The 26,578-nt window shown below is 40.2% G+C and overlaps 1 protein-coding gene across 1 annotated transcript; it reads left to right on the top strand.

Moving 5' to 3' along the window:
* The first annotated feature begins 402 nt into the window (after window positions 1-402).
* Window positions 403-25,080, top strand: LOC311060735 (uncharacterized protein). The gene is made up of 19 exons (XM_084079040.1): window positions 403-500; window positions 2,129-2,228; window positions 9,593-9,646; window positions 12,048-12,931; window positions 13,658-13,758; window positions 14,605-15,283; window positions 16,148-16,296; window positions 17,199-17,253; window positions 17,345-17,386; window positions 18,419-18,447; window positions 18,541-18,593; window positions 18,696-18,868; window positions 19,030-19,283; window positions 19,905-20,030; window positions 20,177-20,312; window positions 20,431-20,514; window positions 23,338-23,379; window positions 23,612-23,866; window positions 24,307-25,080. The coding sequence occupies exons 4-19, from the start codon at window positions 12,235-12,237 to the stop codon at window positions 24,324-24,326; spliced, it is 2,895 nt and encodes a 964-aa protein (XP_083935166.1). The 5' UTR covers window positions 403-500; window positions 2,129-2,228; window positions 9,593-9,646; window positions 12,048-12,234; the 3' UTR covers window positions 24,327-25,080.
* The last annotated feature ends 1,498 nt before the right edge of the window (window positions 25,081-26,578 follow it).

The following is a 26,578-nucleotide window of genomic DNA, read 5'->3' as shown; positions in this document are numbered from 1 at the left end:
TGCATGAGAGCTCAACGTGTCGAACCCTTAAACATGATACCAAACACTATAATATAAAACTTTGAAATATGTCCTGAACATGAGCCAATACCAAGATATGCACCTGAGTCTAAAAGGCAAATTTTCTATGGGGGAGGGTAACTTTAGCAACTGATAACACCAAATTATCTGTGATTCAGGAAGGGTTATCATAACAAAATATTATCTACAGACATATCTTCTCAAAAATGATATAACCTTTGCCACCTTTCGGTATACTGACATCTCCTCTGGCCCATTGACTAAAATTTGTGATGCTTCTTTTGGGTTTGTTTTTGTAGACCTGTCTGCTTGTTTCTCTGACAAACTCTGGCAACTGCCAACACCTTATTGGTCACGTGAGGTTAACACGGTATAACCATTTTGAGTTAACAGCAGAACAGTTAATGTCCAGAAATCCACTTTGAGAGTGAGACAACAGAGCAAGCAGAAGGACGGTCGGACAGACAATAAAAATTAATGTAAGGTACGTTTTTTCCTTCGTTGTAATAATATATAAATCCATAATGTAGGAAAAAGGGTAATGGGTATTGGGCAATGGGTGTATAACTAGTTTCGATTTTAATATTTTTTCTAACTAAAGTGGAAGGCGTGCTTGGCTCAAAGTGCCACCTATAACCCCATAAAACCCCTATTAAGTTTGGCTATTAGCATAATAACATATAAACTAGCTTTAGATCAAGACTATCGTAGATGTATTTTATCAAGTCTGACTTTCACTTTCGTATCTACGAGAGTCTTAGCTCCACCCCCCTCCCAGTTTACCTTGAAATGTCACCAGTTAAACCTGTATTTCTCAAAAAATGTACAAATGCAAAATATAATATGCTTACCCGCTTGCCCCAAATGTAAACCAGGTGTCCGAAGTATTTTTGCAATGTATTAGTCCATACTTTCAATAAAGAAGTGTTTTAATCCCGTCTGTGGCCGAACGCCATTTCCCCTCCTCGTTTACTTCCTGTTCACATTGAGTGTAATTCTGGCTTTCACCGAATGCGCCCCGTTACTACTGCCCATTGGAAACTTCCGACAGAATTGGCCACAGACGAAATTAAAACACCTTTTCATTGCAAAATATGTACTCATACGATGCACAAACACTCCGGATACCTAGTTAACATTTGGCGCAAGCGGGTAAGAACCATATAGTTTGCATTTGTACATGTTTGGAGAAATAATGGCTTTACTGGTGACATTCCAGGGCAAACTGGGTGGGTGGTCGTGGTCGCTAAGACTCGTAGATATAAACATGTCAAAATCGATTAAATACATCTACTATAATCTTGAGCTAAGGAGGCTACATATAGACCAATTATTTGTTTACCAACATTGAGACTGGATGCACATGTGATTGTTTCATACAATCAATTCTCAACCTGTTGTTTCGGGGTGCGCTGGTTTCAGCACACCCCAACCCCCTCTTGTGTGTTGGCTAGTGCTGCGCGCCCTAGCGAGACCTGACAGAATGGGTTTGGCGCTTGCGCAGTATGACGCTTGCAACCAGTATAGACTATAAACAATGAACTTGATTCTTGATGAACTTCATACTCTCTCCCAGTCTCCCCTTTCTCTCCCTTTGATTGACTGAATACAATATGTTACAACAAGATAATAATAGTGATAATGATAACACAAGAATTAACTATAAAACAACAAGTGCCATCACAAGTGGGCGTGTTTAGACCAAGCTGTCATTGGGCAGAATTGTTACTAGGTAGATTTGGTGAAACACTTATTATATTTTATATTATATTATTATAAATCGTATTATAATAATAATAATAATAAGGGTAATAATAATAATGAATAATAATAAATAACATGAATAATTATAATTATTATTTTATATTATATTTCATATATATATTATAAATTGTGTTATAATTATAATTACATAATTACATAATACACTATAATAATAACAATATTAACAATAATAATAATAATAATAATAATAATAATAATAATACATAACAATAATAAATAATCATCATTATTATTATATTATATTATATTATATTGTATTAAATTATATTATATTATATTATTTTATATTATTTTCTCTTATACCTCTGTGTTTCGGCCGCAGTTGTCCCGGGGAGTGACCACCGCGTGCGCCTTGCCGACCCGGATCCAACACGCCCTCCACTGTCCCTGGGCGACCCACCGTTCCGGAGAATTGTTACCAGGTAGATTTGCTGAAACACTTTTTAGCGGTGCCAACCGCTCTACATTTGACTCTGTCTGTACGTCTGTCAGGCCCGGACTGGGACCAAAATTCAGCCCTGGCATTTTGGTCCGAACCGCCCAGTGGCCCACTGGCCCATCGGCCCACCGGGCATTTGCCCGGTACGCCAAATGGCCAGTCCGCCCCTGCCGTCCGTCCGTCCGTCCGTCCGTCCGTATGTTATGTCCGTCCGTATGTTTGAACACACACACACACACACACACACACACACACACACACACCCGTCCGTCCGTCCGTATGTTATGTCCGTATGAGCACGGCGTATGAGCACGGCATTTAAACAGCTATAACTCCAGTTCACACACACACACACACACACACACACACACACACACACACACACACACACACACACACACACACACACACACAAGCCAATACTGCACACATGCGCACACACGAACACACGCACGCACACACACACACTTGACGTCCGTATGAGCACGGCGTATGAGCACGGCATTTAAACAGCTATAACTCCAGTTCGCAGCATGCCACGGAGTACTAGCCTGGTTCCAGACGAATCTGCCTTTGCAAAATTGCATGCACTTTAGCCCTCGGCAGATTATGTCTGGCCCCCCTCCATAGAGATTTAAATTCTCTCCCTCCGCAGTTGTGCGGAACCAACCAGGGCCCAGTATCCAAATGTGGGCGGGGTTATCACCTTATTTGGAGCAATGACGTACAAGGAAGCACTGCTCTGATTGGTTCGTTCAAGGAAGCACTGCTCTGATTGGTTTAGGTCTAACCAATAGAGTCCGTTTGGATCTTTTTGTAACCGCCCCTTGGAAGAAAATCTACCGTTGATAGGGACCAGACTAATATCCACGCAGTATGTCGTGTGATATTGTCTGGCTACGCGAGGCTAACGGAGTACAAATTTTGTACATGGACTTAAACCACCAATAGGGACGAACTGTGATTACTTAAGCCCCGCCCCCTCTGTCTGCCCATTGGCTGGGCTTTAAACAGCCATTATTCCAGTTTGCAGCATGCTACCATAATTATATTATATTTTATATTGTATTATAAATTGTATTATTATTATAATTACATAATAAATAATAATAATAATAATTATAATAGCCACGATGCAGGATCATTTATTAAATGAATACCAACGTTTTGACCTGGAAAGGTCTTCTTCGCACAATCCCTGAAGAAGACCTTTCCAGGTCAAAACATTGGTATGCATTTATTAAATTATCCTGCATCATGGCTATGAGTGTGCAGCCTTTTCTTCACTTTTAGACGTATTTATCAAGGTCAGCAGCACCTCATCAATACTGGTGTGCACCCTTCTCCTGTTTTTTTGAGTCCATATTTATATCGTAACCCAATGTGTTTTATTAGTGACCTTTGGAGTGGTGAATATCAGATAAGATAAGATACTGTACTATAACTGTATAACCAATCACAGCTTGGTGTAAACACGCCCACTCAGCTTGGTGTAAACACGCCCACCCTTTAATTTGGTGCCGGCCTGCGTGCGCATACTGGTTCTTATCAGTGTGACGTCGTCTGTTAAGGGGTCTAACACACACACACACACACACACACACACACACACACACACACACACACACACACACACACACACACACACACACACACACACACACACACACAGCACAGTGTGTGTGCAAAAGCTGCAATAAGGGGTACATCTATAGTATAGTCTATAGACCAGGGTTCTTCAATGTTTTTCAGGCCAAGGACCCCCTTATCTGAGAGAGAGATGAAGCAGGGACCCATAGTCCCCCGCTACATATTGTACAAAAACTGTGTTGCAGATTAAATTTTTTTTCCATATATTTCATAAACCTGTTTGACAACACCCATCTTTGCTGAAAATAGCCGATCTACAAGCTCACAACCTCTCGCAGTGCGAGGCGTTGTGAGCTTGTAGATCTGCTATTTTCGGCTAAAGTTCCCCTCAGAATAGGGATGCTATAGGGTTCAAGTGGTTAATGAAAAAAAGAATCCTATCACACAAAGATTTGGCAGCCCCCCTGTAGTAACTCTGAGGACCCCCTAGGGGTCCCGGACCCCCTGTTGAAGATTCCTGCTATAGACTGTACAGGATTGTTGGTATTGCCTATTGCAGTTTTTTCTGGCAGTCCATAGGCCAACATGTCCACTTATAGACAAGAGATGAAGTTAAATGGATGGATTGGCTTTGAACAGGCGTGGCCAGTATTTATTTCCAGAGGGCCATACTGACTTTGATAAATTGAGTGAAGGGCCACACATTGTACAATTGAATTGAAACTTGGTGCTGAATTATGTTTAAACAGCATGAATTTGGTAGACATGCCAGATTACTTTGAAATAAGGTCCTTGCTTTCACAACAACAATTTTCTGTAACAAAATGTTGATCTTTTTTTTCTTTTCTTTTTTTTTTTTTTTACAGCTGTACTGTACTGTATCACTCTGGTGTATTCTATACAAGGTTACAATGAAAAGATTAAGATAAAAATCCACGTCAATGCCGTATCAACTTTTAAATGAGCCTATAAAGTTATACAGTTACAGTATCTTATCTTATCTGATATTCACCACTCCAAAGGTCACTAATAAAACACATTGGATTACGTTATAAATATGGACTCAAACAAACAGGAGAAGGGCGAACACCAGTATTGATGAGGTGCTGCTGACCTTGATAAATACGTCTAAAAGTGAAAGGCTGCACACTCATAGCCACGACGACCTGGAAAGGTCTTCCTCAGGGATTGTCCGAAAAAGACCTTTCCAGGTCAAAACGTAGGTATTCATTTAATAAATGATCCTGCATCATGGCTATGAGTGTGCGGCCTTTTCTTCGCTTTTATAAATATGTACTCCAGGCAGACTGTTTCACTTTTACATTATAAACATAAAACATTTGAGTACATACGGATGGAGGAATGCAGGTATGTACTCAAATGGTATATCAATTCCTATTGGAGTCGAGTTAAATTAATTTGTCTCAAAACTATTAACATATGGCAGCCTTTTAGAATGTTGATTCTTTGGGGTGTAATTTTTGATTTTTTTTAAGGACTTGGCGGCCCAGGATTGATTTGGTCCGACTGTTGCCGTATGTTGCCCATGTGTGGCTTTAAACTTTCTGAGCACATTCATGGTGCCCACTGCCCGGATAATGAATGCTAACCATTTGAGTGATCCCATGACCTTGCCATGTCTGTTGTCTCAGTCACCAAAGTGTCAGACACCGATAATTGTCTCCGCCAGGCGAAGGTGTGGCCGAGACTATGTATTCGCCCCTGTCTGTCCGTGTGTCTGTGTGTGTGTGTCCACTGACTAATGCCCGAGGTCGCCTCCTATGGGCACAACCAGAGGCATTGCTAGGTCTCTACTAGGTTGGGGGCTTAGCCCCCCAGGCAACGGACACATGCATGCGTGCGCAGCGCGTGCATCAGGTTTTGGGCGGATTTGGGTACTTTTTTTTCTAGTTTTTTGTTACTTTATTTCGGTTTTAGGGTTAGGGGTAGGGTTAGGTTAGGGTTATAGATATATAATTAATTTTTATTTTATTTTTTTATTGGTAGCTTTAGATTACATTGGTGGCTATAGCCACCGAAGCCCCCCCGTAATGATGCCACTGGGCACAACAGCAAAGGCAGCGGCAACATTGGACTGAGCTGAGACTGCAAGGGAAGACCATATAGCCAAATTCCAATACCGAAAATCTCTGCACTCTGACTTCTAACCGGAAGTAGTCAGGTTCCAATTGTTCATTTGCTTCTTGGAGGAGGCGAGTGGAGTCGAGTGGAGGCGGCGAGGAGACTCTCTGCTTCCGCATTGAGCGAGTGTACATGAAGTGTACGCTCGATGTATTTTGCCATCAAACAATATCAAGCAAAAAGGAAACATTGGCGGGTCTCCATTGCGCTACTCGCGCACCTCTCTGAAATGGAAGAACCATCGTCCTAAAACACCCTCGCCCCGGGTCTAATCCGGCGGCCTCCGGCTCGTCTGAGTCTTTTTTCTTCGTCCCAGAAGTGGGGGGGATATCACCCAAACTCTCAAAACCCCAGACATTTGAAGGATTTTATAAAACCCCCCCAGAGGCCGGACAGACCTCTAAAAGAGGACATGTCCGGGTAAAAGAGGACGTATGGCCACCCTACATGAATGATGTAATTCAGAGTCAGACATACTCTGTTATATACAGTGGCAAAGCAGCAGTGCTGTGCGGGACTGCTGCGGGGGGTGGGGGTCTGGGGACTTTACGAGCAAAAAGAGGGACATGTCAGGATTTAATTAATAAATGTAAGTTTGCTCATCCTGGCGCTTCGTTCACTATTTCAGGAATAAATGGCTTTGCACAAAATGTTAAAGGGACTACACCATGACTTTAAAAAAATAAAATAATATTTAATATATTGTTTATGTCCCTCAAACGTTTTTCAAAAGGTTTGAGCCTAAATCAAGCCTTAGATATACTCATTCCAACTAACTCCTCTCTGGCTTATAAAGCACTTTCACCTGCAATACCGCATTGTCATGTTTGGCACGCGAACAGTCTTCTCCCGGGTGGTTGAAGCCAGAAGGGGGCGAGGGGCGGGGCTGGCGGCAGGGGCAGGCAGGAGTAATGCTAGTGCTGAGATGCTCTCAGCAGCAGGAGGAGCAATGTTCTCACTAAATAAGTGTAGAGGAATATCTTGCGGAGTTTCAATGTTAATATGTAAATATGGCAACTCATTTAGATGTAGGTTTATGGTTTCCCATGGACTATAGCAGTTGCAATTTCTCTTCTTTCATAACATAATCCCCACACCAAGAGTAAAAAAAGAAAAAACGTTTCAGTCATTCGGTCCGACTTCACTGTAGCCCATAGTAGCCTTTTCATACGCGATATGTGAAAGTTTATAATATTTAGAGAAATTGAAAAATGTCAAATACGAAAGTAGTCGTAGTAGTGAATATTTATTTTTGTTTCTCATAAGCGTGCATCCGTTGTATTTTTGTTTCTCATCATCCGTTGTCCGTCAACAACACAGCCGTCTGTGCCTCGACGTTTGCGCTCTGTCTCAGCTCGCTTGGTGCCTTCTGGCTTCAACCACCCGGGAGAAGACTGTTGCGCTGGGCGCTATTGAGCCAGTTTGTATGCATGTTATCTCCTGGTTCTGTGTGGAAAAAGTAAAACATAAATAAATATATATATATATATATATATATATGGGAAAAAAATATTATTATTATTATTTTTTGGAACTGAAAAACGGGGACCCCCCCGGGGGTCCCTGGTTTCACCTCCTCTCCTCTCTCTCTCTCCTCTCCTCTCTCTCTCTCTCTCTCCTGTCCTCTCTCTCTCCCGAGGCTTGACGTCCACCGTCCCAGGGCAGGTGTGTGTGTGTGTGTGTGTGTGTGTGTGTGTGTGTGTGTGTGTGTGTGTGTGTGTGTGTGTGTGTGTGTGTGTGTGTGTGTGTGTGTGCGTGCGTGCGTGCGTGTAGTTGCCGATCGCTGTAGTCGCCGATCGCGTTGTTGTTTGAAACAAAGAGAAACAAAGTGGAAACAACGTTGTTGTTTGAATCAAAGAGAAAAAGTTACGCACACACACAAACACAAGCGGTTTGTGTGTGTGCGCGCACACGCTCCACACAGACGCACACATTTTGTACCAAGCAGCGATCAGGATACAAAAAAAATCACAAAACATAACATAAATACATAGACAGATCACACAATACAGACAGACAGACAGACAGACAGAGAAAGAGAGGAAGAAGAAGAGAGGGCTAGCTTGTAGATCTGCTATTTTCACAATATTTATCTGTGGAACCAGTCAAACAAAATGAGGTCCCCAGTTCAAATATGATTATTTTGGGGGGTCATAGCCTGAAAAGGTTGAGAGACAGACAGACAGACAGACAGAGAGACAGAGAGAAAGAGAGAGAGGAGAGGAAGAAGAAGAGAGGGCAAGCTTGTAGATCTGCTATTTGTTGCTATGAATACAGGTGTGGCTTGAGATTTTGACTTGTGTGGGCAAAAAGTTTGGAAAAGGAAGCTCTCGATGAATGTATTGATGTTGCACTTTGAACTTTGAATTATTATTTATTGTTATTTGGGAAAAAAATATTTAGAAAAGAAAATACAGTGAAAAATGTTATTTGAAATGAGCTGAAATAAGCTTGCACTTTGGAAACGGTGATAAATGTACAATCAAAAGCATTTTTTTTTAATTTCTTTTTATAAACAAGTATTCTTTACATGACTGATGTCAATGAAGGCGCAAAATAAATGTCAAACAACTTTTGAAATCATTTTTATGCCTCTAAATGTGTGTCATTTACTAAAATGCTCATATCTCAGCTTCTGAAGAAAAAGGCCTCTTTTTGGTGAAAACCAAGCTGTATTCAAACTCCTCTAGCTAAAAAACGGAGCATGGTATCAACTCACTTTTTTCAGATGAAAGAAGAGATTCTAAGCTTTCTTTTGAGATATTCTATGTTTTCATAGTCCTAGTACAAAATGTTCTGTGGGCCCTCAAAAATGAGTCAGAATGGTCAAAAACCTTGGCAGTGGGAGAGCCTGTTCTAGAAAACCCCTTGGCAGTCAATGTGTTAAAGGACGACTTCACCCATTATAATCGATCCTCACTACTGCTCATGATAAAATGTTACCATTTCTTCAACCTGGTCTGTGGCTCATAGGAGGGCTGTGGACACTTCACAAATCCGCTTACCAGTGACATGGCAGGTTTTTCTTCTTTCAAACAAGATTAGCAAAAAAATGTTTTTTATTAACGCGAGAACAATGGCTTCCATTATAGCATGCTAACTTTCCAAGAAATAGAAAGCCTGCCGTTTCTATTAGCTTGGATTCCCTATCGATGATGTCACTGGTAGGCGGGTTTCTGAAATGTCCACAGCTCTCTTCTGAGACACAGACAATAGACGAAAATGGTAACATGTTATAGCATAGTGAGGACCAATAATATGAAGATAGGTTAAAAAGGGTGAGGTCGTCCTTATCAGTTATGCCATATCCTAATATTTCTGTACGATACTGCACTGTAGTCTCATCAGATTGTACAAACCTTGCAATACTGTCTTTTCTTTCATGTTTTGTTTTATCGTATCTTTTAACACTTTCTTGTTTTAATTTGTTGTTAATTTGTTTTTCTGTTGCTTTGTTTTTATTGTTACGTTTGAACAGCTTATAACATTTTGTTTTGAAAGTCGCTTAAATAACCTTTACGGTAACTTACCTCATCACGATGTTGATATAATATTGATATATAACCCGGCCTTACAATAATACAAAATATCTATCTATCTATGACCGTTTTACAGTTCAAAGACATGCTGTAGACAGGATGTCCAGTGGAACATCAGCTTCCATCAGAGGTGAGTTCTATAAAACAGATGAAACCAGCACCAATTCAATTATTTTTAGACCCGTCACCCATTTGATCATTAGATATTAACACATTCCCTGCCAAAGGGCTTTCTAGAACAGGCTGCTGTCAGCGCCAGGAATTTTGACCATTCTGACTCATCTTTGAGGACCCACAGAATATTTTGTGCTATGACTATGAACACATGGAATATCTCAAAACAAAGATTAGAATCTCTTCTTTCATCTTTTTTTTTAGCTAGAGGTAGTTGAATACAGCTTGTTTTCACCAAAAACTGACCTTTTCTTTAGGATCTGACTTATGAGCATTTTAGTGAAATGTTAGAGGCATAAAAATGATTTCAAAAGTGTTTGACATTTATTTTGCGCCTTCATTGACATCAGTCCTGAGTGTTTCACTCCAAAGTGCAAGCTTATTTCAGCTAATTTCAAACAAAAATCAAATAATAATAATAATTCAAAGTTCAAAGTGCAGCATCAATAAATTAGTCATCGAGAGCTTCATGAGAACACTTATTTTCCAGTCCAATATTCTATACTGCAGTGGTTTTCAAACCTTTTGTGCCCAAGCCACACCAATGGGCAAGTCAAAATCTCAAGCCACACCTGTATTCATAGCAACAAATAGCAGATCTACAAGCTTTTACTGAGCTTGTAGATCATTTTTTTTTCTTTTATGCCATTTATGACAATTTGTGAAAATAAATAAATGAAAATAAGGGATGCCAGGGCGTGACCCCCAAAATAATCATATTAGAACTGGGGACCCCCATTTTGTTTGACTGGTTACAGATAAATATTGTGAAAATAGCAAATCTATCTTCTTCTTCTTCCTCTCTTCCTCCCATCTGTCTGTCTGTCTGTCTGTCTGTCTGTCTGTCTGTCTGTCTGTCTGTCTGCAACCAAATAGACCTGATTCGATAATCTATGCAGTGGTTCTCAACCTTTTCAGGCTGTGACCCCCCAAAAGAATCATATTTGAACCGGGGACCCCCATTTTGTTTGACTCGGTTCCACAGATAAATATTTTGAAAATATTGTTAAAATAGCAGATCTACAAGCTAGCCCTCTCTTCTTCTTCCTCCTCTGTCTCTCTCTCACACAGTGAGATGTCTCTAACATTTGCAACTAAATAGACCTGATTCGATAATCTATGCAGTGGTTCTCAACCTTTTCAGGCTGTGAACCCCCAAAATAATCATATTTTAACTGGACCTGTGAGCTCCGTTGTGGTCCCGATCCACAGGTTGAGAACCACTGAAGTAGTGACGTCAAAACCTGCAGATCTCAAAGGGTGCCAGGTATTTTGCGAGAGAAACAAGCAACCAGGTCTATGAAAACAAAGTAAGATATGTGTACTACGACTATGTCGATCTAAAATGTACTAATAGTCCACACAGCAGTTTATAATATTATAAAACATATTAGGAAAAAGCCGATCTACAAGCTCAGAGGTTGTGAGCTTGTAGATCGGCTATTTTCACACGGCAGACGAGTGAGACGACACTCACGACTGTGTGTGTGTGTGTGTGTGTGTGTGTGTGTGTGTGTGTGTGTGTGTGTGTGTGCGTGTGCGTGCGCAGTCGTGCAAACTCACACACACACACACACACACACACACACACACACACACACACACACACACACACACACACACACACACACACACACACACACACACACACACACAAGTAACTTTATTTTATTAACTTGCTGTATTGGGGTCCCCGCCATAGTAGGGCTGTCAGCTTTCCTCCGAAATATTCCGCAGATATTCAAATATATTTGAATATTATTATTGTTATTATGAAAATATATATATAAATTAAAAAAATGACAAACAGTACAAAAAACAATGCATCGAGTGCTCGGATCCAATAAAACATGTATTTAGTTTGTTTTTATAACTTCATACATTGTTTTTTGTATTCATCCCTGTCAAAAAAACATTAAATCACAATTTCATATTCGAATATACATATTTTCCCAATATTCTAATAATATTCGAATAATATTGAATATTTGTTTGACAGCCCTACGCCATAGATAGACTCATTCGGGAGTCCTTAGCCAACATATTTCTAGTGCCCAAGACAATGCACTTTGTCTCGGACACATTCAAGATCAATTTGTTTTCTTTTACCCAATTTGACACTAATTGTAATTCATTCAACAATACTTGATTTAGTATATTGCTCGTTGTTGCAGCGCTAAACATGGTCGAATCATCCGCATACATCACCATATTTGCTTGATCCAAAATATAAGGCATATCATTAGTACAAATTTTAAATAAAAGTGGGCCTAAACAACTACCCTGAGGGACTCCAGATGTAACATCCTTACTTTCAGATAGACTTCCATTAAAAAACCCTCTTTGCTTCCTCCCAGACAGATAACTATCCATCCAAGAGAGAGCCGAGGATAAAAAACCATGTGCCTTCAGTTTGGATCTTAGCAGTTCATCATCAATGACATCAAACGCTGCACTGAAATCAAGCATCACTGTTCCAACCATTTTCTTATTGTCCAATTAATTCAACCATTTGTCAGTCATATGCATCCTTAGGTAAGTATCATGGCTTACCTCAGGATTGTGTTGTTGGGGAGTAGTCGCTCTGGGAAGAGTTCAGCAGGAAACACCATTCTGACAGGAAGTTGTTGTAAAGTTAGTCAGACAAGTCAGAGGTCAGTGCAGTGTGTGGTGAGACATGGTGAAGTAGCAGGGAGACATGTGACAGTGGTGGACTCACCAGGCTGGCTCTACAACAGTCCACTACAGGACACCTCAGAGATGGACAAACTGGAGATCCAGAACAGTGTCTCTCTCTGTCCTCCTGGACCACATGCTGTTCTTCTGACGGTTCCTCTTCATAGAGCATTCACCAAAGCAGAGAGAGTAGCAGTAGAGGAACACATGACACTTCTGTCACAGAGAGTGTGGAGTCACACTAGTATACTGTTCACCCATGGAGACTGTCTGGGAGACAGAAGCATTGACCAGCACATTGAGGCTGAAGGGGAAGACCTCCGCTGGCTTGTTGACAAATGTGGGAACAGGTATCATGTCTTCAACAATCAGAAGAGAAATGACACTCAGGTCACACAGCTTCTGGAGAAGATAGAGGAGATTGTGTCAGGAAACACAGGTGGACACTATGAAGATGATGGAGATGAGAAGATCTCAGAGAGGAAGAGGAACATAGAGGAACATGTCCACACATTCATGACCAAGACACACAGACAAAGATCTGCTCTGAAAGCTGTGTTTGGAGGTGATGTTTATAAATATATCTGTCTGTCTGTCTGTCTGTCTGTCTGTCTGTCTGTCTGTCTCTTATCAAACTGGTAAATAACTTCTACTACAAATAATATTAACAATAATACATCACTTAGATTAGAGGAAGTTAGAGCTGCTCATAAGTATTTGCATTTCTCACAGTCACTTGAACTACTTGTTCAACTTCCACATCACTTGTGCACATTATAAAATACATTGCAAACGATATGGCACATTTGCGGCAGGTTTACATACATTACTCAACTAGAACTGACCAGACGATAAAATGTTACGCCAAGTTTTTATGACATGCATACAGGGCTAAAACAGAAAGAGACAGCGGTTTGACAGTACCCACATTCGGTTCTTGGTTTGCCCCGGGGTCTCTCATCCCAATGGAACGTGCCCAGAGAATCTCCCTAGGGAGACGCCCAGGAAGCATCTGTACTAGATGCCTGAACCACCTTAACTTAAGTAGTGAAGACTACTCCGAGTCTCTCCCGGCCGGGTGACTGAACTTCTCACCCTATCTAATCCTATAAGGGAGACGCCAGCCACCCTCCTGAGAAAACTAATTTCGGCCACTTGTATCCGCAATCTTATTCTTTCAGGCATCACCAGACATAGTTTACATTAGAAAATACTCTGCTCTCGCTGTTACTGTATTGACAACATTAATTCTACAGATCTGTAGAAATGAACTAGAGTTTCTGTCTGTCAGGAGAACATCAGAGTCTACCAGATGTGAGGGTGATGTTGGTTGGTGGTGAGCAGGACCAGAGGAGCAGAGCTGGAGATGTCATACTGCAAGAGACTTACAAGGTGAGTACTAAATAGATTAAGTTGATTTTATAATGAATGACCGCAAAGTAAACAGTAGAGATCAAAAATGAATCTTGGCTAATGGTAATGTTCGTGAATATAACTGTGCACTAGGGTTGTCCGATATTGGCTTTTTTACCGATAACCGATATACCGATATTGTCCAACTCTTAATTACCGATACCGATATCAACCGATACCGATATATGCGGGGATTATTGTGATTAGGGTAAGCTCAAATTTCATATCACACACACCATATACAGTAAGAAATCCTGTAACTTATTTATAAAGCAAAAAAAAAAAAAAAAAAATTCAATTTTTATGCTAATATCGGCCGATAATATCGGGAGGCCGATAAAATCGGACATCCCTACTGTGCACATAGGGATTGTTGTCTTTTGTTTAAATTATACTTCACATATTGGTTCTACAATGTAGCTACTCTTTATGCGGCAATACATTCGTAATTTAGGTTTATACCATATATTAACAGACCATAAACACAGTATGGGAAACAAGAGGTTTGTGATATTAGCTCTGGACAGACAGACAGACAGACAGACAGACAGACAGACAGACAGACAGTAGATGGCTAACCTTCTGCAGAGCCGTGCCTTAAACAAGAAAAAAAACATTCCCAGCAGCAGTGGTCATGGGTATTTTATTATGTTCCGGTTGAGAATGACCACAGCAGAGGACACTAACTGTGTCATAGCCTAAAATAAAAATTCTGTCTGAATAGTCTGAATAAAGCATAATGACACATAACCGGGCTCTCTCAAGTGATCAAACCCACTAATGAAGGTTTTCAATATTATGACTAACATAAACCTCATATTCCAGGGGTTTAAAAGCCAGACTAAACTGACAGAATGTGTCAGACAACAGAGAAGAAGAAGAGTTACTGACAGAACTGTGAGTGTGGTGAACTGTCCAGACTGGTCGACTACACCTCCATCACAGAAGATCAAAGACGTCCTTCTACACGGTGTGACTCTGTGTTCTCCTGGACCCCATGCTGTCCTGGTGACTGTTGATGTCAGGTCTAGTTTCTCTGAAGCTGACAGGAGATCAGTGGAGGAACACATGGAGCTGCTGGGGGACAGAGTCTGGAGACACACTCTGGTTCTGTTCACAGAGGGATGGTGGCTGGGAGAGAGACGTGTTGAGGAGTACATAGAGTCTGAAGGAGAACCTCTGATGTGGCTCCTGGAGAAATGCGGCTACAGGTATCATGTTAATCATGGTAACGAGTGGGACATTTCAGAAATAACAGAGCTGTTGGTGAAAATAGAAGACATGGTAATGTTGAACAGAGGACACTTTAAACCTTCAAGACCGAAGACACTGTTGGAAAGACTCAAAGGACAGAAAACATTAACAGAAGAAGAATGGAAGAAGAGAGAGCAGGAACTGATGGAGAGGATGTTGAAGTTTGCAGGGACGGAGCCAGAAGAACCAACCAGGAGAGATAACAGCTTTTTACCAACCAGGAGAGATAACAGCTTTTTACCTCCAAGTAGTGAGTATCAATATAATTGATCTGCAACAGTGATCGACCTAAATGTGATCGTTCAAACAGTGACATTTCTAAATGTAACATTTCTTTATTCAAGTAAAAGATTTAGCAAGTAAGTAAAAGGCTATTATCCGCATACCAATACTGATACAGATACTTTTAAAAGTCTTCCTGTGTACATATAAAGGAGTAATAACACCACTGTAAGTAAAGTGCCAATGATCAGACTTCTCTTTTCGTTTTTGTTTGATAATAGCTAAAACAACATCAATTTGGTGTTTACAGACGTGCTGCCCAATTTGTTTTGTTGGAGTGAAATAACTCAATACTTCTCTTTCTCTCTGTGCCATACCTGCATGCTCCGTCTCTGACCTCATGTGACTGACTGTATGTGACATAGTGGCCGTGCGTGGGTGTGTGTTTTTGAGGAACGGAGGGAGGGCAAAAGGAGAAGTTCTGATCCGATACTTCTACATTAACATGACATGTTAGCATTAGATATACATTCCGTTTCATAAGAAAAACTATACAATTTAGGACACTTGACATCCTTGACATCGATATGTTAATGTAGGGATCGATTCTCTAAATATGCATATCCCTATTTTCTGTTTACTAAAAGATCAAGAGTGACCGGTAGACCCCTGTTACTGAACAAACACTCTATAGCAATGGTTACTATCGGCATGGCATATAGAGCTATTTAACACTTAATTGAGCAGTATCTACTGTAATATTAATTTATCATCATCAATATTGTTATTTATAATGATAGTAATAGTGAACAGCTGCTGTTCTTCCATGTATTCTTTTATTATCATGTAATGACATTGTAAATGTCTTGCTGTCTGTTGTCTTCTGTTGCAGTGAGTTATGAAACACCATCTGAAGCAGGAAGTTTATACCGCTGGTCACCTGCCAAGGTCTCTCATTGGCTGAAGGAATATTCTGGACCAATAGCGTCCTCTTCAGGATATCGCACCATGAGTGAAGTTCCTTCCCAGGCATATCAAGATGTGAGTGATGAAGATGTTGTAAGAACACTGATTGTATCTTTAGTCATTTAATGTATCCATCATATATCAGTGGTTTTCAACCTTTCCTGGATCAGGGCCCAGATGGGTAACATGGGTGGGCCGTGTGCATTTTCAGAGCATGTTTATTTTTATGATCAATCAATCGATTGTGTTCCACATTGGATTAATAGAACTAACGTAGTATACGTTCTTATTTATTGCTGTCACTTTTTCATATTAATGTTATATTATCATAAAAATCTTAGTGTTTTGCCAATTATTTGGAGGCCCACTTCAATACCCTCACGGCCCACAGTTTGGGAACCACTGTCATACATGAGCATTGTAAGAACACCAATTTATGTTTATTGAATGAAGAGAATATTTCATTATTTCATTTTTGATAGTATACTGTATAGACTGATGCTAGGTTCTTGGTTTACCTATGATCCTAGATTACTGAGGCACTATGCATTTGATGTACCTATGTGTTTTCCTTGCTTACTGTAAGTCACTCTGGATAAAGAGTGTCTGCTAAATGCCTAAATTGTTAATTGAATTAATGTCATTTGATGGTCATGGGTGCTTGGCACCTACTGCACCCTCCATCCACAAAATACCAATCAGATATCTGTCCTTGGACAATGGACATCTTAAGTGATTTCCCAATATTGATTTGAAAATAATGACATTTCCCCTGAAGTGAGCTGTTGTGCTCTGAAAACAGGCTCTATGCAAGATCTTCATATCTTAAATTATATATATATATATATATATATATATATGTCATTTACAATTGAACTGGGTTCATAGATAAAGTAATTAAGTCATTCAAAATGCTGTAGCATTCTGAATGTTCTTTTCTTAGAATCTGTTTTCTGATTTCTCCTCCTCATTCTCAGTATATAAATAGTTCATCAGAGGAAGAGGAGGAAGAGGAGGATGATGAGAATTCTGGTGAGAGACATGGATCATATTCATCTTTTACACTGTAAGCCTGCAAGCTGCCTCTGATCCTCTAACAGTCCACTGTCTTTACTCTCTACAGAAGACTGGATGAAGATGATCGAGATAGAAAGTGAAGAGGAAGGTAAACTAAATACATTTTCCTTAATCCATTGTACACTGAACTCTGAGGACCCTATCTTCCGCCTGGCGCAAAATGGTGTATTGCTATTTTCCGACCGGCACATGTGCCCCTGTTGTTAAGCTAGCTTGGTCTTAAAATGTTCTTTTAAGACCTTATGCTCAGAGTTTGCGCTCTGCATTTAGACCAGCAAAAAGCTGCTCTAAATGCAGAGTGCAAACATGTCCTTGCTATTTATGCTCATTAAACGCTTAACACATTAACAGGTCGCCATCTTAGGGGCTCATGAAGTACATAGTAGTAGCCATCCATCATTGTTGCAAGTGGTTTTAAAAACAACCTAACTGAGAGCATGCATATCATTATTAAGTTGATATGTGAAGTTAACAGATGGCTCTTGTCCTGAACATGAGGAGATATTAGGCTACAGGAGAAAGACGTTTCAATCCAAATCCATCCGAATTCAACACAATAACACTCTTGTTCAACATGGTAGATGACATTTCTGAGGGACTCCGCATTGGCAGTGAAAAAATAAATAATTAACTGGGCCATATTATTCATATACAGTATATGGCAAGTGTCCGTTGCCATGCAGCCAATTTGCAATATTGTAGCCTACCACAAGACACGTAAATCTTTTTTTGCTCAAACGGCAGATAAACACATATTGAAGCACTTGATTCTTCATAGATCCTATTGATAATAAAAAAAACGACAAAAACGTTGCCGCTACACAGACCAGTGGTGAGTTGAGCAAGAGAAAGGGAGATGAAAAGAGATGCATTTATTTCCTTAAGTACCAGCCTGCCAAAATTGTATTTATGTATCTGTTCAAATAGCCAACTTGTCATCAAGTAAGAATGTCGCGAATCCGTACCCTCCTGGCAATTGCTGTGGACACAACCCAATGTAGTTTGTACCTTGCATTCTGCGCAGTGCGCCATAGATTGACTAAATAGGGCAGAGTCTTGGTGTTCACAAAATGAAGGATTACACATGACTGAATATTTTCTCTTTAATGTCTTCCTACAGAGATGAAGAAAACTAAACACGTTCAGCAGGTCAGTTTGTGCAAATGCAGATATTCTTCTTGATATACATATTTATGGCTGTTAGTGATCCTAAATTATCTCCTGTGTGTGTTTGCTTGGTAGAGCAACAGCAATAAGAGGATAACTCCTGAGAAATTGTCCAGAGGACGCTTCAAGTGAGTCTGGATATCAGTTTGACATCATCTGCCCATCTGGTTTAATACTATTCTTATTAAGACTTTGATTTTGGCTCATGTGTCTATTTGTACATGCTTCAGGGCTCAGCTGGAAGACGAGGGGACATATGAGTGTCCGTTCACAGGCTTGATATTTGAGACAACGGTGCCAGTTTTGGTCCGCTATTCTGGCCCCATATTCAACGTGCACGCAGTTGACAAGGAAGCATCTGCCCTCAAGTCCATCCAGCTCCCCCACTCCCTGCGCATGGCTGGTGAGAATACTGTATATGCTGGCTCTGTGAAACAACAGAATCCTAAAACTAGCTGAACAAATTTCTGTTACACTATTTATTTATTTCTGCCATGCAGTTTGTCTTGTTGTCTCTCTAAAACTGTCACGAAACCATCCTTCCTTTCCATTGCCTTCACCCAGGCCCCGAAAATGAGAGGGTATTTGGTGTCCTACACGTTACTGGCAAGCGTGCCATCATTGATAGAGTCAAGTCCTCTGGTAGTCATCTAAAGTGGCAGGTGTCCTCCCTGTCACCTGACGATTCCAATGTCCGGAACACACAGCAGGTGGAACACCATGGAGCAGTGCTCGTCTACGAGGATCTGTGGAGTAGTATCGACAGTCACACTTTTCGCATCTACCTCGCCCTCAACTGCAGATCATCACATATTAAAGTGAGGAGGCCACCAAGATGGAGACAGAAAGATTGCATGTGTGCTTCCAGTGTGACACTGGGTTCAAAATAAGGGAGTTTTGTGCAATAATTATCATGTGAAACATTATCACAACAATAGTTTTTTTTACATGAGCTCTTTCAATGGAGTGCAAAAGAGCTCCCCTGAAACATCTTAATTGTAAGAAAAAAGCTCCTGATTATATTCAGTGAAGCCACAGTACTTGGACCTCTATTGTCTGTCTACACAGAGTCAGTTTAACTTTTTTTTAAATCTTTGGTGGTCATCTAGTTGAACTAACAATCAACGTCTTTATTGACTAGATCAACACTACATCCAGACCAAACATATGCAGAAATCAAGAAGAATAAAACATAAAGAACGATGACTACAGGCTTAAATTATTTTGATTTGAGTTTTACTGGTCATAGTGATCAATGTTTTGCAAAAGAATTACTGTGGTATGAATAATGTCTAGTTGAAACACATTGTGTTTTGTATTGTATTGCAATGTATTTTGACAAATAATTTAACATGGTCTTCAATATTGATAACTTGCCAAACTAAGTTGTTTCCCTCCTTCTCTCATTTTGTCATCAACTTGTCCACCTTGCATGGCAGGAAATAGAGGAGGAGTTGGAGGTTCAGAAGGGGCGTTACAGAAGGCTTCATAAGAATACCCTCTGTCTACTGGTAGAGAGGAAGTACCGTCTCACAAGTGAGCCCAGAGGGACAATTCACCCTGAGGTGTGTTTGTCTTGATGCTCATTGAGCTTACCATATTATGGCAGCTCCATGGTTTGTTTGTAAATGTGGTGATTGGTGTATAATATATATGTATTATTTATGAATGTGTGATGCAAGTTATTTATTATTGTTATGTGTCTGTGCAGTACTTGATTTTCACCCTGGAACCAATTGTGAACAAAGGATACTTTGAAGCATCCTATGAGCAGCCACCTCCCTTCATGTTTGACCTTGAATTGAGTGGTACTGGTGTTACTACATGGTCTACAAACATTCAACAATGTATGTACACATTCATTTGAGTACTTGAATGGCTGTATGTGTGTATTTGTTCTTTATATGTTTGTAACTTTGCAGTGTATTTGTGAATGGTGATGCATATCTTTTGTTCTCGTGTCAGATGAGTTGGTGGAGGGTATCACAGAGAAAAAGCCAAGCAAACAACAACTACTTGGTTGGTCTCAGCCGGGCTCGAGCAAAAGCAGTAAGTGTGATACATTTTTATTTACAATTGTATTACTATCATTATTATTATACTCCATACCCTTTGCTTGCAATTGTCATCACAAATTAGTGGCCTCTTAACGTTTGCAAAATGGCACCTTGTTTAGTAGTTGCTACTTGGTTTTGCATGTGTTTGGCATCATTGGCATGGCAGCTCATTTACAAGCATACATACAGTAAGTACATCAATGTTCAAGGCAGTAAATATTAGGAAAGGCAATACAAAATGTGAATGGAATCTTGACAGTCTGTATCTGTAAAATGTAGTCCTGTTACAATTCACTGTTTTCAGTTCAGAAGATTTTTGACCAGATAGAATCGGTTTCTGAGCCTGTCTATTCGAGACCTGATGCACTGGTATGAGTTGACAGACAGTAGCAGAGTGAACAGACCATTGTTGTGGTGACTAGGATCTTTGATGATCCTCTGGGCCTCCTACTCTGGGTGTAGAGGTCCAGCATGGCTGGCAGCTCAGTTATGGTGATGTAATGTGCTGTTTTAGCCACCTACTGTTGAGCCTTGTAGTTGTGTTTTTATCATCTTCTGTACCAGGCAGTGATGCAAGGTTACTCTCTATGGTGCACCTGTAGAAGTTGCACAGTAACCTTGAGTCCATGCCCAACGTCATCTGTCTGTGGAGGGAGAATAGCTTTGTCTCACAGCTCTCGTAGCCGCGTGTCCACGTGACCAGACCATGTCCAGAAGATTTTTGACCAGATAGAATCGGTTTCTGAGCCTGTCTATTCCAGACCTGATGCACTGGTATGAGTTGACAGACAGTAGCAGAGTGAACAGACCATTGTTGTGGTGACTAGGATCTTTGATGATCCTCTGGGCCTCCTACTCTGGGTGTAGAGGTCCAGCATGGCTGGCAGCTCAGTTATGGTGATGTAATGTGCTGTTTTAGCCACCTACTGTTGAGCCTTGTAGTTGTGTTTTTATCATCTTCTGTACCAGGCAGTGATGCAAGGTTACTCTCTATGGTGCACCTGTAGAAGTTGCACAGTAACCTTGAGTCCATGCCCAACGTCATCTGTCTGTGGAGGGAGAATAGCTTTGTCTCACAGCTCTCGTAGCCGCGTGTCCACGTGACCAGACCATGTCCAAATAATGTTCTATAAATGTTTTCCACTACAGTGTGGTTTCCTAGATGTCTCTTTATCAACTATGGTTTCAGATTTGACCTGTTTGCATATCACTAACAGGCTAAACGCTGTCTCCTCATGGGCCTTCTCCCCTCCTCATTGCCAAATGTGGGCTCAGCCTGGTATACTCATTCCTATGCAGGCTCCAGTTCACCTTTTATCACCACCAACGTCCTGGCCACATCCTCATTTTTGGTGACAGCCTCATTTGACTCAATATAACTATATTGTACAGGTGTCGAAGTTATGACACTGTGGAATTTCTATAGAAGTGGGTATAGGATTGGGGCAATGCTGGTGCAGAGAGGGTATTGGTGGCTTCAACAAGTGACGCCGGCCCGGGGGATGTAACCAAGCTGCCTTATTTGACGAGTTGGCAGTGAGAATGTGTTGCTGCAGTACCTTGTCTACCAAAGGCCTCTTTTAAAAACATACCTTTATATGTGCGCTTTCTTGATAGCTGCTAATAATTATTCATTCGTATTCCATTTTATTGGTAGCCTACTTTTTTTTTAAATATATTTTATTTTTTGGGTGTCTTTTATGTCACGGTGCGAGGCAGGGAGGTGTAGGACCCAAGTGCGAGATGAGAGGCAGAGGCAATGCAGCTCGAATTAAAGTGTTTATTAACACCAGACAAAGTGAGTAGGCAGCAATCAACGTCAGGTACAGGCAAAGTCAGTCACCGGGTAATCAGACATAACAGGAGTATGGGAAAACTAGACTGGGAAAGCTAGGGGGAAAATAACACTAGGCAACAATAAGTCAGGAGACAAAGACTAGCATAATCTCACGCAACTAAAATCAACGAACCAACACGGAACTGAAGCAAACAGAGGACTTAAATAGACACAGGACTAACTGGACACAGGTGAACTCAAAGACAATCAACACAGGGATTGGCTGGAAGACTAACAGGACACAGGTGGAGAACAAACTAATCAAAGGGAGGTGAGACAAGACAGGTAGCAACAACTAGACAGGAGACAGGAAAACTAGGAACATATCTACACAATAAAAGTACAAGGAGAACCAAGGCAAATGGCAACAGAGTTACAACAATGCAAGAATACATACAGAACATCATGAACAATGGCCTACACAGGCCTACAGAACAGCCCTTAAGAGTTCAACACCATATAAGGTCCAAATAATAAGGGCACAGTACACGGCCCGAGGAGCGGACCGTGACATTTTATGCCTTTATTATTGACAGGACAGTAGGCTGACAGGAAATGGGGACGGAGGGAGCACAGTATATAATAGCTGTGTGCACATCCAACCATCGTAAATGTCCATACTGGATTAGAGTTTCCAATAAGCAGTGTTTCAAACCAGACCCTGTTGAGGTGAAACATTGCCAGCTAATAAACTATTACGAGCGGCACCATTTGGTCGTATGTTATTACAAACACGTATTTGTTTTATAAAACGGATATTTGTCTGTTAAGGTATTGATCGCTCATCCCTCCAAAATGACAGTAGCTGCATGGGATCCCACCTCATAAGTACAGTGGGGTTCTGGACAGTTCAGGGCTACTAATCACACAGTTGCTAGTGAGAGGGAGCACTTCCCTATGTGTGTTACATGCTATACATGAAACAATCATATCATCAAATGAATAAATATATAATACACAGATATGTTTTTCTCTCAGGTGCTTCAGGTGTGGAAGAACCTCAGATTACCCAGACACCAGGTAAGAACATTATGTCATTATGTCTCTGACCTGTGTATTTGACCCTGAAATCAAAGCTACAACTAGAGAATCATCAAGGACAATTAGCTAATTCATGTTTGATGTCCTTTTTCTTCTCAATCATAATACAAATGTTAATACATTTAATACATTAAACTTTAACAAGTTCAGTGCATCTTATTCTTCTGAGGGCAGAATTCAAATGCATAATCGTCTAACTTTTCTTTGACAGAAATGAAAGCTACCTTTGTGAAGAATCACACCTGTGACCTAATTCAACGCGTCACAGAGGTCCTGCATATAGCGGATTACCTTCGTGTTAAAGGCATTTTCACAAATGAGACGTATAGCGAAATCAGGGGAGAAAAGACCAAGCAAGCTCAAATCAGAACACTGCTTGACGTTATATGTCTAAAAGGAACAAAAGCGATGTCAGAATTCTACGATGCTCTGCAAAAGCATGAGCCGTGGCTTTTCGAAGATCTGGGTAAGAGCCAACGATTTCAAATCCTTCTTTTAGTTCCGTCTGTTGGAAGCATGTCACACAGAACGTGTGACATGCTTTTAAAAAAGATATATATATATATATTCTTTGTCTTAATTGAAGGTTTACATTGACATGATTACATGAAATCACAATACGAAAACAAACAGAAAAAGACATACAATTATAACCATAGACTTTTAAACAACAAAAAATTATAATACTTATTTATAACCTTTATGGGGGTGCATATTTAACCTTTTCTTTTCCATTGCTTCACGTCTCTCCTTTTTTGAATTTACACATTAACAATTTATCCCATCTTTTTTTTTAAAGATCTTCCCTTATTTTCAGTTTGAATGTTACTGTAAGTGTTGCATGTCCTGAATATTGTCTAAGATGGTCCGCCATGCTTTTTCTTTTTGTCTCTTTTCAAATTCCAGCAGAACGTCCTGGCAGATAATCATGCGCAGAAGTTGTCTCAAGAATGAAGAGATAACAACTGGTCCACTGAGATGTCTCTTGGATTTGAGAGATGTATTTTCCAGAAAATATTAATCAAATTATCTTCATTTGCCATCTTTAAAAAAAATATAGATAGACCTGTGTTGATCCTGTGGGGGAAATTCAGTTGCCAAGAGACAGCAAGGGGGCATGCTAAAAAGCCTGCACTGGGGCCCGCTGTCACTATGTTACACCACTGAGTAATACACATGGAAGAAATACAAAAACTGAATTGACAAAAGTTATTTTGATTCAGCCGATGAGTAAGGAAAGTAGTGCAATAGACATGTGTATATCCATTTTATGAATCTGCTGCATAAAATGAGGGACAGCTGTCTTATACTGAGGTCTTTATTAAGCATCTTAAGGACCACAATGAAAACAAGCCCCTGGGCCTTTTTGTGTTATAATTCTTTAAACTTTGCTAGTTTGAGATGGCTCAGGGTAGAAGACAGGGTTAAGCAAATATCAATGGGATTGGTATTTAAGATACTCAGAGAGGGACAGTGCCTTTGTAAATATAGTTGTTTGTGTTTGTTGATGACATGTATTAATGTGACAATATTCTATGCTCTGTTGAGGAATTGAATACATAGGACCACAATGGAAACCACCATGAAGTCCCCAGGACTTATTTGTGTTATCCTTTTAGCCTAAATGTCTTACTGTACCTCTGAGCTGTTTACATTTCTGACTAATAGCATAACCTTTGACTGTACTACCTCTACTGTTAATAAGCATGTTAATAAAGTATTCAATCAATCAATCAATCAATCTTAATGTATATTTGATAATTGTTTTGACATGTGATATTTTTTACTTTTATTACTATTTAGAAAGTAACTGCAATTCATAGGTAGCATAAAATATAATTTCACACAAACTTTTACAGTACACCCATAAACCTGTGATGCATGTGACAATAACACAGTTTTATATTTGTGAGAACTTTTCTAATAGCAGGGCGGAATTTTGATACCATAGTGCACTTGGTGATACAAGCGCGAAATTTGGCACAGATGACCTTCATATGACCCTAATTGATAATCAACCTCTGGCCACGCGGAATTCCTAAGATTTCAAGATGGCCACCACCAGTTTTCAAAATGGCTGCAACTGGGCCAATGTGTTGGACTATATCACTTTGCTGGGGCTTATTTTAATATAAGAGAATATTTTCTGGAGGTATTCCTACCAAGTAAGATAAAAAATAACATTAGGTTCCAATATGGCGGCATATTTTCCAATATGGCTGCCGATAAATTGCAGAAATGTGCATCTGCTTATGGTTTATCCACATGAGCTTGTAGTACATGTATTTGTATTAATTATCATACACAGAATCCATTTATGGAACATTTGAAAGTGATTTATTAGCTTGGTAAAGCTTAGTGCTTACTTTTTGTTTTGTTATTAAGTCATTATAAACACATTCTCATTTACAATGGTGGCTGGGCAAGTGACAGGCCAGTGTACTAGCAACTGCAACCACAGAGGGGTGTGCAGATAAGTCCAAACTTAAAGCATTTTCAGTGTCCAGAACATGCTTTTTTACATCCACATCTTGTCAGCTTCTGGCATAATTTGGCAAACAGGACTGCACAAGAGTGACTGGCCCCATATATGTCCTGTTTGGAATGCACTTCACTTGCATTCACTTCCTTGTAGGAACTACTTCTATGAAGTTCTATCGTACATGAGTACTATGAACTCCTCAATGACTTGCATATGTTTATCATTTATTGCAACAGGTGTTGAACCTAATTTGGAGAAGTTGTTTGCCATGCTGACCTTTTTCCCTTTCCATGGAAGGACGAAACTGTGTGGCATCCCCTGAATGCATGAAAGAAGCAAAGACCTGATGACTTTGATTCAATAGCTGATGCAATTTCATGAACGGGATCCATCTGAGATCCTTCCCTCCTTCCAAAGGCAATCCACAGCTAATTCAAGCCAAGTCTTTGAACAAGTGAAACTGTTATGTCAACAATGTCAGTATCTGAGGTAGAGCTGCTGAGGATAGCATCTGACACATCATGATTCGCAGCTCAGATACTGACATTGTTGTCATAGCAGTTGCACTTGTTCATATTAAGTAAGTCTGAGACTTATTGTCAGTATCAGCTGAGAACGCAGGGGTCTTATAGACCCCCTGGTATTGCTGAGGTGGAGCGCCACACTCACTGTACCTACTCATACACTGATCCTGAT

This window comes from Gymnoscopelus microlampas (assembly GCF_963454915.1).
Source record: "Gymnoscopelus microlampas genome assembly, chromosome: 14".
Classification (NCBI taxonomy): Eukaryota; Metazoa; Chordata; class Actinopteri; order Myctophiformes; family Myctophidae; genus Gymnoscopelus; species Gymnoscopelus microlampas.
Note: the sequence above shows the minus strand (reverse complement) of the source record. Positions and strands in the feature narration are given on the sequence as shown.